Below are 22703 nucleotides of genomic sequence, written 5' to 3' on the forward strand. Positions count from 1 at the left end.
TTGATCTCTGAATCACTGGAGGAGCTTCAAGTGCACATGGAGTTTACTGAACTCAACTTCCTAAGGAGACACAATCTCACTGGTATTAAAAAAGAAAGTAGGGAATTCACTGGCTGTTCAGTGGTTAGGACTCGGTGCTTTTGCTGCCGTGGGCACAGGTTCGATCCCTGGCCAGGGAACTAAGATTTTGCAAGCTGTGCAGTGTGGCCAAAAAAAAAAAGTAAATTAATTTGGCCACATTTAATATCTTTCTACCTTTGCACAGCCTTCCTTTTCCCCAGTGCTTTATGAAAGCACTCTGACTGAACCTTCCACCCATTACAGAAGTGTCTATTTCCATTACTTCCCTGGCAGACAAATGTCTAACTTCAGTTTCAATGTTTTCAGGAACTATATCCCCGAGCAGACCTTTCTACTATCAGACAGATATTATTATTAGAAAGTTCTTCCACTTTTGTAATGGTCTTCACAACTGAACTTACTTAAAACCCTCTCAACAAAGAAAAGTCAAGTGATAAAACATCTCAAATTTAAGGTCTTAAACTTTGGTACAGCTGAATGGGAAATAATTTCTTTATCTTTGATTTTCTGTTTAGTAAGAGTAAGGGATAAAAAAGGTAAATCCACAGAAAGGAAGGAAGGAAGAGAAAGAGAGAGAGGAAGAGAAAGAGAGAGACAAAGAGAGAGAGAGAGAGACAAAGAGAGAGGAAGAGAGAGAAAAAGAAAGAAAGTTCTTCCATGTGTTTAGCTAAAGTCAGCTCACCTGGAACAACCTACACTGACTTACCTTGATCTTGCTCTCTGAAACTTCTCAGAATAAGCTAGGCAATCTTCTATGTTATACTTTTATAAATTCTTGAAGATGATTCCCATGTCTCACTGGTTCAACAGTAAGTCCATTTTTGCTGTGCATCTGACCTCAGCACATCCACAACCTCCAGAACAAAACGCCTCTTTTATTCCCCTGGGACTAAATATGAGCTCATTCATTATTCATTTTTTAATTCAATTCATTCAATTACTCACTATGCACAGGGTCCTTTCTGTAAGGGCACATCTTTAAACAAACTGGTAGGGTCTCTCACCAGCTTAGTCAAGCAAATTGACTTAGTTCAGATGAGGTAAATACTGCATAAATGACGAAACAACAATGACAGTTCAAGAGAGTCAGAGAGGAACAAACAGCCCAAATGCAGGTAGAATAGGAAGTGAAGAAATGAAGTCAAGTTGAGGAGTGATCCAGCAAGAGGGTTCTCACAGAAGAAGTGAATTTTTACTTTTGGAGGAATTATACTTCTGTTTTAGGGGAGAACCCAATTATTTTGAAAATTTTAAGAGGAAGCTAATCTTGCCTGTCACTCTCAGAGTGGAGGGGAAAAAAAGGATAAATTATAAATGAAGCTTCTGAAACTATAAGCAAGAATGAGTGGATTATTAGCTACAGAAAAAAAAGCTAATACATTGCTTTCCTTTTTATCTACAGAGATTTTTGTTTATAAAAGTTAAACAAAACATGATATATCCATACAATGGAATATTACGGATGAGCCTTAAACAGCATGGATGAACCTTGAAAACCTTATGCTGAGTAAAAGAAGCCAATGATAAAAGATCATGTATTACATGATTCCACTTGTATGAAATGTTTAGAATAGGGAAACTGTAGAAACAAAGAGTATATTAGTGGTTGCTTAGTGCAAGGAGAGATGGGAAGACAGGGGCTGATAGATAAAGGATTTCTTTTTGAGGGAAAAAAATGTTCCAAAATTGACTGTGGTGATGGTTACACATACCATGAAAATACTAAAAATATAAAAAAAAGAATTTTACTTAAATGAGTGAAATTGTATATGTGAATTATTTCTCAATAAAGTTTCTTTTTTAAGTTAATTAATAGGGGCTTCCCTGGTGGTGCAGTGGTTAAGAATTCACCTGCCAATGCAGGGTACAAGGGTTCGAGACTTGGTCCAAGAAGATCCCACATGCCGTGGAGCAACTAAGTCTGTGCGCCACAACTACTGAGCCTGTGTTCCAGAGCCTGCAAGCCCACAATTGCTGAGCCCACATGCCACAACTACTGAAGCCCACGTGCCTAGAGCCCTCGCTCCACCACAAGAGAAGCCACTGCAATGAGAAGCCCACACACCACAACAAAGAGTAGCCCCCACTCGCCACAACTAGAGAAAGCCCACGGGCAGCAACGAAGACCCAGAGCAGCCAATAAATAAATAAAATTTTTTTACAGTTAATTAATAGCTATGATAAAAATGGGATACTGATTTACTCATTACTGAACCCTTTCTTGGAAGCTCCGGAAAATGATAGGAGCCCTCTAACTTGACTGGCTAACCAAAATCTCTGTCTCATCCCCAAGGGTACTGAAACATGCTGTTTTCAATGTTCAGTCTAACACACTCGACTCAATCCCTATTCCTACAGTGCATTTAACACCAAGAGCCGACAAATGCGCACCGCGTGCTCAGCCCTGTGCCTAGGGAGACCATGACCCTGCTCCAAGCTCTTACAGACTGTTCCTCTATCCAGAGTGGACAAAACCCATCACCACCCCACCTCAGAATGTCAGTGCAAATCCAACTTCCTCTGGCCAAATTTCTTCCTTCATTCTCTTTAGACTGCAGTAATCTGAGGTCATTGGTCTGTATGCTCATAGAACACTGAATCTAATTTGCTTCTCTGAAGCTCTGCTTAGTAATCAGGACAGACAGAAAAAACCTAGTGAAAAGAAGCAGATGATACATTTTAAGAGGTAGCTTTACAACCTCAACTGAGGATCTTTCAATTCCCACAAGACCTTCTCTGTATTAATCAGTGCTGCTGGCTGAGAGGCTCCTGCCCTCGTTCTTCCTGGGCTTTCTCCTGTAGCTGCTGTCCTTTCCATCATTTCCCTACTCAGGCATGTCACTGTGAGCACACACCCTTCCTGCCTCTACTGTGAGCGACCATCCGGCCTCAGGGTTGACTTTGGGAAAATGGAAGCCCTGTTTCAGATCCAAGTCTGGGGAGAAGAGCATTGTTTGGATCCCTGAATGGTGCAGAGGATGCATTAGGTAGTTCATTTTTACCTCATGGTAGATGCCAACTGAATTATAGTCTCCCAACTAATTAGAACAGCTTAAAGATAGATAATCCAGCATTGGCTTCTCAAATGCTGAAAAGACAGTAACTATTCAACTGACTGATTACTCATCATTAGTGTTTCCGGAGTCCAACATCCATAAGATTTAAGAATTGTTACTCTTATGCAAAAATCAAAGTAATTTTAACTAAGAAATAGAACAGGGGGCCAAGGAAGCAGGGACATGCAGAGCATGGCTCTACCTGAGACAGCAGCACCTGGGAAAGCTGGTTAAAGACAGGGAAGAGGACACTTGAACCACCAAGAAAACGTCTCTAGTGTGTACCACAAAATTCATTAGAAAATATAGTGGGATTCCCGTACCTGCTTAGCAAGGTAGAGTTTGGTTATAGAAGATTTCTTGGTCCTGGATCTATACACATGGAGAAGCTGCCAAGGCGCCAGGAGCCAAAGGAAGCCCAAGGGAATCCACACCAGAACAGTTTGCTCAAAACAAAGTGGCAGGTCCGCCTCCGGGCTATCCAGGAATGAGGAATTCTGGGGAACCAAAATGGAGTAATTGTTGGATACACACATTTTAAAAAAGAGAATACCAGCCCCCAGCCCACTCCCACCACACCCTTGTTTCCAAACAATTTTAACTCAGTTCTATATCCATATTTAGCCTGACCTTTTAGCTGTATTTTCCTACCCAATTCCATTGATATAAATTCACCATTTAATGACATTTAGTGACTTTTCTGACCAATCCATCCTCTAAAAACGTTTCTTTCTGTGATTCTCACTGAATTTCTCCACCAGCTATTCTGGTTTAATTTCACCACCACATTTGCCAAATTGTGGGAGGAAGAGGGACCATTCCTCAAACCAAAGGGGAGACTAGTCTGGGATATAGAAACTTCTTTTCTGGTTTTTAGCACTGATTAACCTCACTGGCAGACACTCAGACCTGCAGGTAGCAGAATGCTTAGTCACACTATGGCAATTAATTTCCTATGGCCCCTGGGATTTAAGTCGGAACTTGAAAAGGCCTTAGGCACAGCAGCAGCAGAGGTGCATTGGAGGGAAGGCTTATTCCCAGCAAGTTTTCTGCTAGTCTTTGCATTCTGCAATAAATAGAAGTATCTTGTGAGGTGAAAGTGGGGGCACCAGTTCTTATATCCGAGTCATGTGAGAGTAGATTTTTCTCTTCTTACAAATATTTTTTGCTTTGTACAGCTGTTTGCACAGACTCTTTAAAGATTGAGGTGCCCTGAATAAGATGATCTGTCAGATGATTCTCAGAAAGAATTCTCTTGAGATGGCCTGCTGAGATCCTGGGACATGTGAAGCCCCACCTTCGTGTGGTATGCATGTCCTGGGTTTGAGGGCCTTGGGGCCCAGGTTCTTTCTAGGATGGGAAGTGCTGTCCACATGCCTCTGCTATCTCATTCCTGCTCTACTCCTCTCCCTGTAAAATTATCTAACTTTAGAATTCAGAAGAATTACCTAAGATAGTTAAACTAGTTTAACAAGCTCTCCAGATGATTCTGGTGCTAGGAGTCTGCAGACCACACTTTCTCAAAATCCCCAAATTTCGATTCCACTAAACCATTTGGTACTATTGCTCACCTTGTCTTGAATTCTCTGCTCTAATTGTTCAAACATTGTCTCAGTGCTCAGGATGCCTGAATTTGCATCCCCACCCTCAACTTCTAGTCCACATCACTAATTGCCAGTTTCTCTAGAACATATCAGTATTATTTCAACATCAACATTTCTCAAGTCTCAGTCATAGACCTTCTCTTCTTTCTCCTACTCCACAAACAACAATTCCCCCTCCTAACACTGATGAAATTGGAAGCCTTTGCCATATTTCTCTTTAAAGAAGGCAATTTTGCAGCTGCAATACAATAAACATATCTTAGAACATAAATATATTATCTCTCCCACGTAGAATATCTTCTGGAAATATGACTTATCTTAAAACAAAACAAAAAAACCCCTGAGCTTTAGACCAAGTACACATCTAACTTATAGTTCTTATTAGTAGCCACTCTAGGTTAATTACTACTTGTTCTGAGTTGAGAAGAGTCAACAGTGAGGATGTGTCATTTCTTACCCAAAAAGTAGAGTTGCAGAAATCCTCCAGCATGATTCCTTGATCACTTCTAGAATGAAGACTCTTGTATGACTGTGTTGTTTCTTATTTACTCTTTTCCTCAGAGAAGATGGAAGGCAAGTAGCAACATATTACCTCCCATTCTGATGTGCTGATATTCCAATGGCAGGTCTTCTGACCTTTCATCCCAATGATTTAATCGTTAACCTTGCTCAGACATGTATTTACATTACCCCAGTGGACAGACATGTGACTGAAAAGCCCCAGGGACAGGCAGACACACCAGTTCCCAAAGTACCAGAAGCCTCTGTAGAGGGGTTCATACTTAAAATGAACCACTGAAAGATGTCAATAGAGCTGGCTGACAAATCGGGAGTGGGGCAGCCTTTCTTTCTCCTGAGGACACATGACCTAAACAGAGAAGCATCAATGGAGGGGCATGTACCCCTAAATGAGCCATTGAAATTCTGCCCTGAGGCCATAGAGTTTACAGAAATGTGAAATATCCTACTTCTCTGCATTTTCAACTAAGAACATAGAATTTAAAATATGGTCTAAAACAGTGTACTTTGAAAAAAATCAGCTTATAAAATAGCAGATCCAAATATGAACATACATGTATTTATACATTTATGTGTGTATGCAAAAAAATGCTAATCTTAGCTGTTAGGATTGTGGGTGATTTTATTTTCCTTTTTGCTTGTCTGTATTTTCTGATGTTTCCATAATTATCAGGTATTATTCATGTTATAATATTTCTAAAGCAAACTTTTTGTATTGTGGTTAAAAAAAGCATAATGTAAAATTTACCATCCTAACTTTTCTAAGTGTTTCTAAACTGAAACTCTATATCCATTAGACAACCACTTCCCCTACGGAAACAAATGTTCTTTTAAAATCAGGGCACTCTAAAATAAGAGCAGCCAGACATGCTCGCCAGCATATTAAAGTTTAAACGTTATCATTTGGAGGAGCATGTGGAGCCATTTTGGGTGTAAACACACAAAAACACTTTGTTCTGTGGGTATATGCAGACTATCTGCAGAGGTTAGTCAACAAGAGAGTAATGTATACTTTAACATACACACACATACATATATAATGTCATGTATATTTTAATGCCTGGTCGAAGGTTAACTATACCTTTGGTTACCTTAAATTCACAAGTGATAAAAATATTTACCACTCGTACCAGTGGATATGTAATGGATTTTTAACATCTGAAAGATGTGTAAATTTTATTCAAAGGCATTTAGTTATCTTCTGAGAAGATAACCACAAGATGGACTTCCACACTTTTCTATGTGTCTATAATGGCAAAAAATGATTTAGGCCCTGAAATGAGATCAGATCCAGGATCAGATAAAGGCATGACATTAGTTTAGTGGCTTTGGAACAGACCTCTGACCATACCAACAGAAACAAGCTGGAAAGGTGACAATCATAGATTTTCAAAAATCCACCAGTGAGGATACAAAGAAATCTAAAAGAACCAAACAAGAGGTTGATTTGGCCCATGGGTCAAATGCATCTGACCCCTATTTTTGACTGATCCTGGAGCTGAAACCAAGTGGGGCCCTATGGGGCTCCCAGGCATGGAGGCCTTTTTGTCCCCCATTTCTTGTAGGCAAGACTCCAGTCTCAAATGACCTTCCCTGGGTTCCAAAGGGAAGATCTGAACAGTTGCTATTCAAGGGAGGAGTAGCTGGGGACAACCTGAGGCAAGATCAAAGGGACCAGAGAAGCTCATCAACATTAGAAGGCCACCTGAGACCCTGTGCACACCCTGATCTTGTTAGCAATCCTACCCTTTTGAAACTCTGCAGAAGAAAGAATGCAAGACTGTTACTGCCTTGATCCTGATCGCATACCCCTGACCAGGAGCCCCAATTATAAGATCTCTCCCTATTCCCTAGGGAGGAGGGCACAGTTCTTAAGGTGCTAGCCTACTGTGTTCCTCTTTGCCTGGCAAAGAAATAAAAGCCACTCTTTCTCCTCTGTAGTTGTCGCACATGGGCTTAGTACGTCTGCGGCATGTGGGATCTTCCTGGACTAGGGATCGAACCCGTGTTCCCTGCATTGGCAGGCAAACTCTCAACCACTGAGCCACCAGGGAAGTCCTGGTATTGTAATACATCAACATGCTAAATGACATGTCCACAGGCAAAATGACAGTTCCAAGGCTGACCACAAAGGCCAAAAGTAAGTGGTGGCCCAATTCCTGGAAATCCTGCCCCTTCCCCAAAATAGTTGGAATAATCTTCCCACTCATTAATCTATGAAATTACCTGTCGATAGAAACTAACCACCTCATATTTCAGGGTTTCTCACATTTTGAGATGGACTGCATCCTGTCTATGGAATGTGTATCTCTCTAAATATTTCCATTTCTTACCTATTACTTTACCGCTCACTGATTTCCTCTGCGTTGAGACATAAAGAACCTGAGCTTCATTAATTCTTGAGACCAAGTGTGTGATCTCAATTAAAAGACAGTGGATTCGAGTCCCAGCCCACGGATTCAAGTCCCAATCTGGGCTTTGGCTGGGTTCAAGTCCCATCTGAATTGTGCAGTTTCAAGACTGAAATATCCCCAATTCTTTGCCACACTGGGCTTACCAAGTGCTGAGAACAGTACAACAAAATGGGAGCAGGCAGTTAGGAGAGCTGAGAATAAACACCGAGGCATCCTAAGCTTTCACCTACAGAAAGTTAGGGCAGAGGTAGAAGAGCTGAGCAAAAACCCTCCAATGCAATTCCATCTTCACAGAGAGTAAGACCACCTCAATCATCCTTGGAATGGGAAAGGGAGGCAGCAGGGCTGAATGAGATCTCCCAACAAAATAGAAAGTAGGAAGCAGCAATGAGGGTAAACAATCCAGAGAGCTTTACCAAGACCTTCCCACCTGAGTTCTATCATCAGCGCCAAGAGAAGTATAACAGCCTGGAGATGAACCTCATTTCAATGTCGAACCCACAGGTCCACAGCTCACCTTACCTGGCTCTTCAGGTGAATGGTATAGACAGTGATTGAGCTTTTAGGCTCTCACCAGCCAAGTCGCTTTTCATATTTGCACTTATCAAATTATGCTTCCCCTCTGGTGTCAGTGATGTGGGATTTTGGCTGTCTGACCACTCCTTGGTGGCAGTTTTTGTCAGGTGGTACTCAACAGGAATCCTTTCTGTGGCAGGTGGCAGACATCAGGAAATCTTTGTTAGCCTTGCTTGTTTGCTTTTGTCTGTCATAATTCTGCTATTTCTGTTATCAAACCAAACTTGGGTCCGCTGGCCTGCTCGCAGTGAAGCCAAGCTATTGACACTAGGTTGTGATGAAGGAAGGTGCAGAGTTTTTTTGCAGGGCCTCAGCGAGGAGCCCAGGGCAGCTAGTGCTCAAAACACCAGAACTCCTCGATGGGCTTCAGAAAAGCATTTTTAAAGGCAAGGTGAGGGAGGGGCATCCAAGGCTCCGCAATCAGCTCGTGCCCCATTCTCTGATTGGTTGATTGTGAGGTAACGGAGGTGTCAGAGGCGTTAACATTATCATTCCTTAGGCATCAGCAGGTCTGGGGGCTATGTTCTCCTGATTATCAAGTAGTTAGTTTTTTCCATTTGGTGGTGGTTTTAGCATCTGTAAAACAACTCAGGAAATGTGCATCAGAGACAATTATCTGGGTACTTTAGAGAGGAGCTAAAGCAGAGGATGTGGGGGAGGGGTCTGTCGCGGGAAGGCTCCGTAGGGCCCTGCTGGGTTACATTTACTGGCATTTAAAACTGTATGTTTGAGAAGTTGTTATTATTATGTGCTTCTGATCAGAGTTAGAATACACTGTGTATATTGTATATACGCCAATGTGTAATTCTATGGATCAGAGCCTTCTTCCTCCCTCTAAACCATTAGCTTTTTTCACGTTTACCCATTAGTTGTCAATATCTGAAAAATGGAATTCATTTACCAGGGATGATAAAAAATATGCATAAACCTCTATAGGAAATTTTGACTTTAATGAAGGACAATATCTAAGGGGTCTTAAAACAGGAACAAAATCTCTAGCACACAGGGGTCAGCTTTCTTCGATTAGCATACTAAAGCTTCTAAATCAACATAATTCCAATTCATGTCTCTTCAGGACTCTTTAAATAAGGCTCAAGAGAGATAGAAGAAACTATGTTATTAAAATTTAGGCAGTTAAAACATTTAAATGGGGACCCATTATATAAATCAAGATTTATAAATTGCCAAACTCTAAGCAAGTTCTAACTGGTGTTAGAAAAGCAACATCAGTATTGCAATTCTAGCAAAATACCTAAGTTATTCTCCAACAATGATATCAGACCTCTATTTCTCAAGCAGATGGAGGAGGATTTATTGACTGCATTTGTTTAGCAAGTAAGTTGTGAGAGCAAACTAGCTATGCTTGGTAATGTTCAACGAGATTTAAGAGCAGACCTGATGAGTGGATGGTGTGAATGGGATCATTTTCTAAAAATAAAATGAAACCCCCATGCTGTCTGTTGTAAGTAAGAGGAACCAAAGGTGACTAATAGAAATTATAATCATGTTTTAAAACAAGCAGGGGACTTCCCTGGTGGTCTGGTGGTTAAGACCCTGAGCTCTCAATGCAGGGGGCCGAGGTTTGATCCCTGGTCAGGGAACCAGATCCCGCATGCCGCAACTAAAAGATCCTGCATGCAGCAAGGAAGATCCTGCATGCAACAACTAAGACCCGGTGCAGCCAAATAAATAAATACTTTAAAAATAAAAAGTAAAAAACAAACAGCATTTGTACTTGTTTGTGCTTAAACATTTTGTGTAGCCAAAAAAAAAGTGGAGGATCTAAATTTCATCAAAACAAATACTTAGATTATAGAATATGTACTGATATGGATGTAATATACATATAATATTAAATGAAAAAATTGGGTGGTTCTGGCATTTACAGGTGTGAAAGTTACCATTCTATTCCAACAAGTATAAAGCTAAACAAACTGAAAAGTCAACACTTTTTCTTAGATGGATAAGAGAAGTGAGGTCACAGGGTAAACTGCTGCCCCCAAAGTCGGAGAGACAGGTGAATACAGAGAAGCACAATTTACCAAAACAAAAATCCATGAACTAAAACTTCTACAGAACCAGTGCCAGGGTAGAAAAAGCTGAACTATAATTGACTAATTGATAGAAGCTCAGTGTCTGAGAGTCAGGGTCACTGAGAGTTTTTTTTTTTTTTTTTTTAATTAATTAATTTTATTGGCTGTGTTGGGTCTTCGTTGCTGCACACGGGCTTTCTCTAGTTGCAGCGAGCAGGGGCTACTCTTCCTTGTGGTGCGTGGGCTTCTCATTGCAGTGGCCTTTCTTGTTGCAGAGCACGGGCTCTAGGCAACAGGCTCAGTAGTTGTGGCTCATGGGCTTAGTTGCTCCGTGGTATGTGGTATCTTCCTGGGGCAGGGCTTGAACGCATGTCCCCTGCATTGGCAGGCAGATTCTTATCCACTGCACCACCTAGGAAGTCCAGGTTTTTTGTTTTTTAAGTATGTAAAAATATCTATTAAGGGCTTTGCCTACAGAGGCACAACATAAATAGAATAAATTCTGCTGAAATGTAATTAGTGTATCCAGTTGATATCATCCAGTTGATAATTTGTGGTGGAAAATGCAAGAATGTGACTTGGGACTGGGTTCTACATCTGAACTTGGGCAAGTGAAACAGAGAAGGACCCTATGGTCCTTGCCCACCATGTCCTCAGCCTGCCTTTTGTTTGTAGAAAAACTTTAGCCAAAAATAAGTTTAATCAGAGAAGTGAGAAAATACAGAAACAAAGGTGAGCAAATAATAACAATTTAGTCATTAAGCCTAGCCAAGGACTTTATGATCAGACTGCAACCATGACATAAGCTGCCACAATTCTGAGAATTGGCCTCAAAGAAATGGGAGCAAACTAACCCTGGAACTAAAGACTAACTGTACTTAAAACAATCAAGATGACACTGATCAGACCACTGATGACCAATTTCAAGATGATTGTCAGAGCTGACTGTGCTGTTTCTGCAACTAGCCCCTTCCCTCTGTCTATGAAAGCTCTTGCCCACTGATTGTCAGCGGTGGGGGGGGGGGGGGGGGGGGGGGCGGAATTCAGCCTTTGGATAGGCATCCACAACCCCCCTCTCTGGTTGCCAGCATCCAAAATAAAGCAAACTTTCCTTTCCACCAACTTTGCCTCTTTATTGGCTTTTGAGAGGCAAGCAGCCAGACCCCACTTTTTTTTTTTTAATTATTTATTTATTTGGCTGCAGTGGGTCTTAGTTGTGGCATGTGGGATCTAGTTCCCCAGCCAGGGATCAAATGCAGGACCCCTGCATTGGGAGCGTGGAGCCTTACCCACTGGACTACCAGGGGAGTCCCCAGACCCCACTTTGGGTTACACAAGTGAGCAAGCAAAGGCCAAGAGCCACTTCCTGCAACTGCTATTCTGCCATTGTCTCTGCCAAGTCTGTTAGGCAAATACAAAAGTGCAAGCAAGATTTGCTCCACAAACAAGGATCCCAAGGCAGGGGGCACCTAATTCTTGCCTTCAAATCCTTACGTATCTTCCACAACCATAAGTTTCTCTCATAAATCTTCAAAGGCTTCAACTGAGGGTAAGTCAAGGTGATTAAAGCATGTGTGAGCTCTGGGCAGTTTTTCAGGACTCCTCCATGGCGCTATAGTAAACAGCTGGGGACCATTGGAACTATAAAATTAGGCAAATCTATTCATAGGTACTCAGGATGTTTCCGTGACAAACTGCAGTAACTGGATATGCTTCTTAGTGTCCATCAGCAGCACAGCCTTCTAGAACCACTGAATGACAGGGTGGTCTGAGCAGTAGCCCTTCCTGTAAATAAATGTTGTCTTCAGTCATTCATGTCCACATTGCCAAGGTGGCACATCAGCAACTCCAGCTAATTTTCATCAAAATTTTTAATCATATCAGTAGGAGGCAGCTCTGTGAATCCCTCCAAGATGGCATTCATTTGCTTCTGGATCTTGCTTACAAATCTCCACTGGATGACTGAGTCAGTCAAATCTGAGACATCAAAAAGATCCAGGAGGACTCAGTTATAGGGGAACCCCACACACTTTTGTGAGTTTTACCTTCAGGAGGTTCTCACAGTGAATATCAGGGAAAAATCTCCTAATGCTTCTGGCAGGGGAAGGCGGAAAGTAACACTTACCTAGAGAGAGGCAAAGAATTACATCTGACTTCTCCTCAAAGATAACGCAAGTGAAAAGAGTAGGTATTTAAAGGGTTGAGAGGGACTTTCCTGGTGGTGCAGTGGTTTAGAATCCGCCTGCCAATGCAGAGCATGTGGGTTCGATCCCTGGTCCGGGAAGATCCCACGTGCTGCAGAGTGGCTAAGCCCGTGCATCACAACTACCAAGCCTGCACTCTAGAGCCCAGGTGCCACAACTACTGAAGCCAGTGCACCTCAGATCCTGTGCTCTGCAACAAGAAAAGCCACCGCAATGAGCAGCCCCTTGCACTGCAAAGAAGAGTAGCCCCTCCTCCACAACTAGGGCAGGCCCACAACTAGAGAAAGCCCACATGCTATAATGAAGACCCAACGCAGCCAAAGTAATGAATGAATGAATGAATGAATTAAAAAGACATTTAGAATTCCGTACCTTGCAAAAGTATCCTCCAAAAATGAAGGAAAGGGACTTCCCAGGTGGTGCAGTGGTTAAGAATCTGCCTGCCAATGCAGGGGACATAGGTTTGATCTCACATGCTGTGGAGCAACAATGCCTGTGCACCACAACTACTGAGCCCGTGCTCTAGAGCCCATGAGCCACAACTATTTATCCCACGAGCCACAACTACTGAAGCGCACACACGGCAATGGTGAGTAGCCCCCGCTCACCACAACTAGAGAAAGCCCACGCACAGCAACAAAAATCCAACACAGCCAGTAAATAAATAAATTTATTTTAAAAAATGAAGGAGAAATGAAGACTTTCTCAGACAAACAGAAATTGAGGGAATTTGAGGTCAGTGAAACTGCCATGCAAGATTGTTGGAAAAAGGTTCTTTAAAGAGAAGAAGAATAATATAAGCCAGAAATTTGGATATACATAAAGAAAGGAAGAGCACTGGAGAAGGAATAAGTGAAGGTAAAATAAAAATCTTTATTTTTCTTATTCTTAATTGATCTAACATAAAAGTTTGTTCAAAATAATAATAGCAAAAATACATTCAATTTCACTGATGTATAAGTGAAATGAATGAGAGCAAAGATACAAAGGATGGGAGGGAGGATTTCGGATTATTTTGTTATTATAAGGTACTCACACTACCTGTGAAGCACTATAGTATTATTTAGAAGTGGACTTGGGTTGGTTGCCAATGTATATTGCATACTCTAGGGCAATCACTAAAAAAAGAAGTGTGGCTGATGTGCTAGGAAAGGAGAAAAAATGAATTATATAAAATACTCAAAACCACAAAAGATAGAAAAAAGAGAATTCCCTGACAGTCCAGTGGTTAGGACTCTGTGCTTCCACTGCAGGGGGCCTGGCTTTGATCCCTGGTCAGGGAACTAAGATCCCAAGAGTTGCACAGCATGGCTAAAAAAAAAAAAAAAAAAAAAAAAAACACACAGAAAAAGAGTAGAAAAAAATATGAACAAAGAACAAGGGCAAAAAATATAAAACAATAACAAATATGGTAGATATTAATCCAACTATATCAGTATCAATAAATATGCAAAGTAAAATGCAGAGATAGAGTGAGTAAAAAACAAGACCCAACTACATGATGTCTACAAGAAATCCACTTTAAATATAAAGACATACAGATTAAAAGTAAATGGATGGAAAAAGATGTGCCATGCTAATACTAATCAAAAGAAAGTGAAAAGAGCTATATTAATTTCAGAACAACTTCAGACCAAAGAAATTTATGAGGGATAAAGAGGGACATTAAATAATGATAAAGGGGTCAATTCTTCACGAAGATGTAACAATCCTTAATGTGTATGCACCTAACAGAGCATCAAAACATATGAGACAAAAACTGATAGTAATAGACTTCAACACCCCTCTAACAGAAATAGACAGATCCAGCAAGCAGAAAATCAGTAAGGACATAATTGAACTCAACAATCCCATCAATCACTATATAAAATGGACATCTATAGACTACTTCATCAAACAACAGCAGGACAGACATTCTTTTCAAGCTCACAGGAACATTTACCAAGATATACCACATTCTGGGTCATAAAACACATTTCAATAAATTTCAAAAAATAGGAATCATACAATACTGCTCTCAGACCAGTGGAATTAAATTAGAAATCAATAACAGAAAGGAGGCTAGAAAATGCCAAATATATTTGTAGATTAAAGAACATTATACTGAATAACACATCAGGCAAAGAAGAAATCTCAAAAGAAATTTTAAAATATTTTGAATGGAATGAAAATGAAAACACAAATTGTCAAAATTTGTAAAATGTAGTAAAAGCAGTGCTTAGAGAGAAATTTACAGCATTCAATGCACGTACAAGGAAGAAAGAAATCTAAAATCAATCATCTTAAGTTTCCTTCTAAGAAAAATAGAAAAAAGAAGAGCAAGTTAAATTCAAAGTAAGCAGAAGAAAAGAAATAATAAAAATTAAAGTGGAAATCAATAAAATTGAAAACAGGAAGCCAATATAGAAAATCAATGAAACCAACTAGTTCTTTGAAAAGATTAAAAAACAAATTGGCCAAACAAATAAGAAGAACGAGAGGACAAAAATTACTAACATCAAAAATGAATAGGAAGGGAAAAAAGATGGCGGCGAAGTAGAGAGACGTGGAGTGCATCCCTCTCCACAGATGCATTGGGAATGCACGGAAGGACACAGTAATTCCTACAGAGAACCAGCTGAACACCAGCAGACGGCCTCGGACACCAGAAAGGGCTGCGGGGAGCCCGACATAGCCGGTAGGGAGGCATCTACGAGGGCTCAAAGAGGGTGAAGTGGCGGAGCTGAGGCAGACTGGAGGGAGTGAGAAAGGTCCACAGCGCAGCTCAGCGTTCCCGGACCGAGACATCGATCCGCGGCTGAACGGAGGGTCCAGGAGCGGGAGCGTGGGAACCGGAGAGCTGGTTCAGGGTGAGAAACATTGTTGCCAGTAGGGTGACGGACCGAGAGGACAGGAGGGAGGAGGTCCGCGGAGAGGAGTGCCCGTCCCTGAAAGCTGCCCGGCCATGATGGCGGCTGGAGGCTGCAGGCTCACCGGCGTGGGGGAGGAGCCGCGCGTAGCCTCTCCCTCTCTTTCGGCGCCTCTGCAACAGGCAGTGGAGAGACGCCCTGCGGGCCACCTAAGGCGCTCAGGGATAACCAGCACCCTCAGGCACTCGGGCGGGGCTAGATTAAAACCCCTTGCAACGCCAGCAGCAGGGAGGCTGCCGAGAGAAAAAAAAAAAAAAAAAAAAAAAAACAGCATCAAAAAGAAAAAAACCCCGAGAGAGGCCCAACTCTAAGACTTTCTGTGTACGCCTGAGCCACCAGCACCCTCTGCAACAGGCACCTCCAAGCCTGACTGAAACAACAGTGCGCCACTGCTCACTCACTCCCAGGAGAAGGAGCCACTGTTGTACCCTCTCCCTCCCCACACACCGAAGCTTACAGACGAACAATAAAGGAACCTCTGCTGGTCACAGAATAACGCAAAAAAAACCCAAGGCAAGGAGAAGGACACTTACAGCTGAGACGCTAAGGAAACAGAAATAGTAGTATCAATACCTATTGAACTGGTCCATTCTGGGATCAGTTCTGGATTTTTTTTTTCTCTCTTTTTTTTTTTTGATTTATTAAATACGATCTTAGCCCTAAGGGATCTACAAGTTTTATAACATAATTTTTTAATGATATTTTTTATTCTTTTTGCCTTTTTATATACTTCTATATCTAGATAAGTTTTTGGTAGTACGGACAAAATATCTCTCATACTTTCCTTTCATCCCTATCTTTTATACATTTCTATTCCTTTCTTTTTATTTGCATATTTCCAACCACATTACGCTCTTCTGTTCCCCTTTCTTCCAGCCATTTTAAGTTTATTTTATCTTAACATACTTATAAGCAACACTATCAGTCTGCTCAGACTCCTTGCTCTATTCTCCAGTTGATTCACTGCCTTGGTATTTAATATTAGGCTTTTGTCTTTATCTTAGTTCTTAGTACAGTTGTCTAATTACATTCTGAGAATCTCCATTCTCTCTGGTGGTACTCCAGCTCTTTTCTATGTTTGATCCTAGCTTACAAAATCTCCCTGGATTGATGTTTGTATGTGTAGGGTGTTATTTGTTGTTTGTTTGCTTTAGCTTTTGTCTCTTATTTGTTCTGTTTCAGTTGTCAATTTCTGCTGGGTTTCTCTTTGAATATCTGATAGCACACTGGGGTTCTGTCAGGTCTTTCTAGAGCCTTATGTCCTAACGGATTCAGTAATTGTGTGTCTTATACATGTATGTGTTTCCTAGACTTAATATTCGTTTAATCCAATACTTGGACATTAGTCTGAGGCTTGGACAGTCTTCTATAAACACCTCTATCGCCAGGACAAGCAACCCCAAAAGTTTGGACAACCATGAGGAAACAAAGAAACACCATGCAGGCAAAGGAGCAGGAAAAAAACCCACAAGACCAAATCAATGAGGAGGAAATAGGAAGAATGCCTGAAAAAGAATTTAGAGTCATGATAGTAAAAATGATACAAAATCTCAATAACAAAATAGAGAAAGTACAAGAAACAGTTCATAAGAACTCAGAAAAACAAACAGCAATGGATAACAAAATAACTGAAATTAAAAATACTCTAGATGCTATAACCAGCAGAATGACTGAGGCAGAAGAACGAATAAGTGAGTTGGAAGATAGAATGGGGGAAATAACTGCCACAGAGAAGAAAAAAGAATAAAAAGATTAGAAGACAGTCTCAGAGACCTCAGTGATAACCTTAAACGTACCAACATTCGAATTATAGCCATCCCAGAAGAAGAAGAAAACAAGAAAGGGTCTGAGAAAATATTTGAAGAGGTTATAGTGGAAAACTTCCCCAACATGGGAAAGGAAATAATTCACCAAGTCCAAGAAGCACAGAGAGTCCCATACAGAATAAACCCAAGGAGAAATACACCAAGACACATATTAATCAAACTAACAACAATTAAACACAAAGAAAAAATATTAAAAGCAGCAAGAGAAAAGCAACAAACAACATATAAGGGAAAACCCATCAGGATAACAGCTGACCTTTCTACAGAAACTCTGCAGGCCAGAAGGGAATGGCAGGATATCCTGAAAGTCCTGAAAGAGAGAAACCTACAGCCAAGAATACTCTACCCAGCAAGAATCTCATTCAGATTTGAGGGAGAAATCAAAAGCTTTCCAGACAAGCAAAAGGTAAGAGAATTCAGCACCACCAAACCAGCCTTACAACAAGTGCTAAAGGAACTTCTCTAAGTAGGAAACACAAGAAAAGGAAAACACCTACAAATACAAACCCAAAACAATTAAGAAAATGGTAATTGGAACACACATGTCAATAATCACCTTAAATGTAAATGGATTAAATGCTCCAACCAAAAGACACAGACTGGCTGAATGGATACAAAAACAAGACCCTTCTATATGCTGCCTACAAGAAACCCACTTCAGACCAAGGGATACATATAGACTGAAAGTAAAGGGATGGAAAAAGATATTCCATGCAAATGGAAGTCAAAAGAAAGCTGGAGTAGCAATACTCATATCAGACAAATTAGACTTGAAAGTAAAGACTATTAAAAGAGACAAGGAAGGACACTACATAATGATCAAGGGATCCATTCAAGAAGAACATATCACAATGGTAAATATCTATGCCCCCAACATAGGAGCACCTCAATACATAAGGCAAATGCTAACAGCTATAAAAGGGGACATCGACAGTAACACAATAATAGTGGGAGACTTGAACACCCCACTTACATCAATGGACAGATCATCCAAACAGAAAATAAATAAAGACACACAAGCTTTAAATGACACATTAGACCATCTCGACTTAATTGATATCTATAGGACATTCCATCCAAAAACAACAGACTACACTTTCTTCTCAAATGCACACGGAACATTTTCCAGGATAGATCACATCTTGGGTCACAAATCAAACCTCAGCAAATTCAAGAAAACTGAAATCATATCAAGCATCTTCTCAGACCACAACGCCATGAGACTAGATATCAATTACAGGAAAAAAACTGCAAAAAATACGAACACATGGAGGCTAAACAATTCACTCTTAAACAACCAAGGAATCACTTAAGAAATCAAAGAGGAGATCAAAAAATATCTAGAAACAAATGACAACGAAAACACAACAACCCAAAACCTATGGGATGCAGCAAAAGCAGTTCTAAGAGGGAAGTTTATAGCAATACAGTCCTACCTTAAGAAACAAGAAAATGATCGAATAAACAACCTAACCTTACACCTAAAACAACTAGAGAAAGAAGAACAAAGAAACCCCAAAGTGAGCAGAAGGAAAGAAATCATAAAGATCAGAGCAGAAATAAATGAAAAAGAAAGGAAAGAAACCATAAGAAAAATAAATAAAACTAAAAGCTGGTTCTTTGAGAAGATTAACAAAATGGATAAACCATTAGCCAGACTCATCAAGAAAAAAAGGGAGAAGATGCAAATCAACAGAATTAGAAATGAAAAAGGAGAAGTAACAACAGACACCTCAGAAATACAAAACATCATGAGAGACTACTACAAGCAACTATATGCCAATAAATTGGATAATCTGGAAGAAAGGGATACATTCTTAGAAAAATACAATCTTCCAAGACTGAATCAGGAAGAAATAGAAACCATGAACAGACCAATCACAAGTACAGAAATTGAGGCAGTGATTAAAAATCTCCCAGCACACAAAAGCCCAGGACCAGATGGGTTCACGGGCGAATTCTATCAAACATTTCGAGAAGAGTTAACACCTATCCTTCTCAAACTCTTCCAAAATATTGCAGAAGGCGGAACACTCCCAAACTCATTCTACGAGGCTACCATCACCCTGATACCAAAACCAGGCAAAGATGTCACAAAAAAAGAAAACTACAGACCAATATCACTGATGAATATAGATGCAAAAATCCTCAACAAAATACTAGCTAACAGACTGCAACAGCACATTAAAAAAAATCATACACCATGATCAAGTGGGGTTTATCCCTGGGATGCAAGGATTCTTCAATATATGCAAATCAATCAACGTGATACATCATATCAACAAATTGAAGGATAAAAACCATATGATCATTTCAATAGATGCAGAAAAAGCTTTTGACAAAGTTCAACATCCATTTATGATAAAAGCTCTCCAGAAAATGGGCATAGAAGGAAATTACCTCAACATAATAAAAGCCATATATGAAAAACGCCAACATCGTTCTCAATGGGGAAAACCTGGAAGAATTCCCTCTGAGAACAGGAACAAGACAAGGGTGTCCACTCTCACCACTATTATTCAACATAGTTTTGGAAGTTTTAGCCACAGCAATCAGAGAAGAAAAAGAAATAAAAGGAATCCAAATTGGAAAAGAAGAAGTAAAACTGTCACTCTTTGCAGACGACATGATATTATATATAGAAAACCCTAAAGACTCTACCAGAAAACTGCTAGCACTAATTGATGAGTTCAGTAAAGTAGCAGGATACAAAATTAATGCACAGAAATCTCTTGCATTCCTATACACTAACAACGGAAGAGCAGAAAGAGAAATTAAGGAAACTCTCCCATTCACCATTGCAACAAAAAGAATAAAATACCTAGGAATAAACCTGCCTAAGGAGGCAAAAGATCTGTATGCAGAAAACTTTAAGACATTGATGAAAGAAATCAAAGATGACACAAACAGATGGAGGGACATACCATGTTCCTGGATTGGATGAATCATCATCGTGAAAATGACTACTCTACCCAAAGCAATTTACAGATTCAATGCAATCCCGATCAAATTACCAATGGCATTTTTCACAGAACTAGAGCAAGAAATCTTACGATTTGTATGGAAACGCAAAAGACCCCGAATAGCCAAAGCAATCTTGAGAAGGAAAAATGGAGTTGGTGGAATCAGGCTTCCTGACTTCAAACTATACTACAAGGCCATAGTGATCAAGACAGTATGGTACTGGCACAAAAATAGAAAGGAAGATCAATGGAATAGAATAGAGAACTCAGAAGTAAGCCCAAACACATATGGGCACCTTATCTTTGACAAAGGAGGCACGAATATACAATGGAAAAAAGACAGCCTCTTCAATAAGTGGTGCTGGGAAAATTGGACAGCTACATGTAAAAGAATGAAATTAGAACACTTCCTAACACCATACACAAAAATAAACTCCAAATGGATTAAAGACCTACATGTAAGGCCAGACACTATAAAACTCCTAGAGGAAAACATAGGCAGAACACTCTATGACATACATCAAAGCAACATCCTTTTTGACCCACCTCCTAGAATCAGGGAAATAAAATCAAGAATAAACGAATGGGACCTCATGAAACTTAAAAGCTTTTGCACAGCAAAAGAAACCATAAACAAGACTAAAAGGCAACCCTCAGAATGGGAAAAAATAATTGCCTATGAAACAACGGACAAAGGATTAACCTCCAAAATATACAAGCAGCTCATGAAGCTTCATACCAAAAAAGCAAATAACCCAATCCACAAATGGGCAGAAGACCTAAATAGACATTTCTCCAAAGAAGACATACAGATGGCCAACAAACACATGAAAAGATGCTCAACATCACTCATCATCAGAGAAATGCAAGTCAAAGCCACAATGAGGTATCACCTCACACCAATCAGAATGGCCATCATCACAAAGTCTGGAAACCACAAATGTTGGAGAGGGTGTGGAGAAAAGGGAACTCTCCTGCACTGTTGGTGGGAATGTAAGTTGGTACAGCCACTATGGAAAACAATTTGGAGGTTCCTTAAAAAACTACAAATAGAACTACCATATGATCCAGTAATCCCACTCCTGGGCATATACCCAAAGAAAACCATAATCCCAAAAGAAACTTGTACCATAATGTTTATTGCAGCACTATTTACAATAGCCAGGACATGGAAGCAACCGAAATGCCCATCAACAAATGAATGGATACAGAAGATGTGGCATATATATACAATGGAATATTACTCAGCTATAAAAAGGGATGAGATGGAGCTATATGTAATGAGGTGGATAGAACTACAATCTGTCATACATAGTGAAGTAAGTCAGAAAGAGAAGGACAAATATTGTATGCTAACTCACATATACGGAATCTAAAAATGGTACTGATGAACTCAGTGACAAGAACAAGGATGCAGATACAGAGAATGGACTGGAGAACTCGAGGTATGGGAGGGGGCGGGGGGTGAAGGGGAAACTGAGACGAAGCGAGGGAGTAGCACAGACATATATATACTACCAACTGTAAAATAGTCAGTGGGAAGTTGTTGTATAACAAAGGGAGCCCAACTCGAGGATGGAAGATGCCTTAGAGGACTGGGGCAGGGAGGGTGGGGGGGACTCGAGGGGGGGGAGTCAAGGAAGGGAGGGAATTCGGGAATATGTGTATAAAAACAGATGATTGAACCTGGTGTACCCCCCCCCCAAAAAAAAAAATGAATAGAGGGGGACTTACCTTATGGTCCAGTGGTAAAGAATCTGCTTTCCAATGCAGGGGACGAAGGTTTGATCCCTCATCAGGGAACTAAGATCCCACATGCCATGGGGCAACTAAGCCTGCTTGCCACAACTACTGAGCTCGCACACCTCAACTAGAGAGCCTGCATACTGCAAACTACAGAGCCCACACACCTGGAGTCTGTGCACCACAACTAGGGAGAAGTCCGCCTGCCGCAATGAAGAGCCTGTGTAAGATCCCATGTGCCGCAGCTAAGACGCATTGCAGCCAAAAAAAGAGAGAGAGAGAGAAGGAAAAAAATGAATAGAAGGACTTCCCTGGTGGTCCAGTGGTTAAGACTCTGTACTCTCAATGTGGGGGGCCAAGGTTTGATCCCTGGTCAGGGAACTAGATCCTGCATGCCAAAACTAAGAGCCCAAATGTCACAACTAAGACCTGGCACAGCCAAATAACTAAATAACTAATTAACAATAACAATAAAAAATGAATAGGGGGAACATCACTACAGATCTCATGGACTTTAAAAAGATAATAAAGGAATTCAATGAACAATGCTATGCCCACCAATTTGATAACCTAGATGAAATGGACAATTCTTTGAAAAACACAGTGTGCCAAAACATGCAAGAAGGAAGAGACAATCTAAACAGGACTGTATCTGTTAAGGAAATTGAATCAATAATTTATAACCTTACAAAACAGAAATCACCAGGCCCAGATGGGTTCTACCAAACATTTAAAGAAGAAAATATACCGATTCTCTATAGTCTCTTTCATAACA

At 40.5% G+C, this 22703-nt stretch overlaps 1 protein-coding gene across 3 annotated transcripts in view; it reads right to left on the bottom strand.

Annotated features, from left to right (window-relative positions):
- The window catches only part of ABCC2 (ATP binding cassette subfamily C member 2), an 88433-nt gene extending 80021 nt beyond the window's left edge, over nucleotides 1-8412 (bottom strand). For 2 of the 3 annotated variants that reach the window (XM_057737167.1, XM_057737165.1), the window contains exons 1-3: nucleotides 8197-8412; nucleotides 5199-5377; nucleotides 3461-3634 (exon numbers count right to left, since the gene is read on the bottom strand). In XM_057737167.1, the coding sequence (XP_057593150.1) occupies nucleotides 3461-3634; nucleotides 5199-5231 (207 nt within the window). In that variant the 5' untranslated portion in view covers nucleotides 5232-5377; nucleotides 8197-8412. Of the gene's footprint in view, nucleotides 1-3460; nucleotides 3635-5198; nucleotides 5484-8196 lie in introns of those variants that run through there. The other variant, XM_057737166.1, reaches the window with a different exon arrangement.
- Between the last annotated feature and the right edge of the window lie 14291 nt (nucleotides 8413-22703).

Source organism: Hippopotamus amphibius, chromosome 5 (genome assembly GCF_030028045.1).
Source record: "Hippopotamus amphibius kiboko isolate mHipAmp2 chromosome 5, mHipAmp2.hap2, whole genome shotgun sequence".
Lineage (NCBI taxonomy): Eukaryota > Metazoa > Chordata > Mammalia > Artiodactyla > Hippopotamidae > Hippopotamus > Hippopotamus amphibius.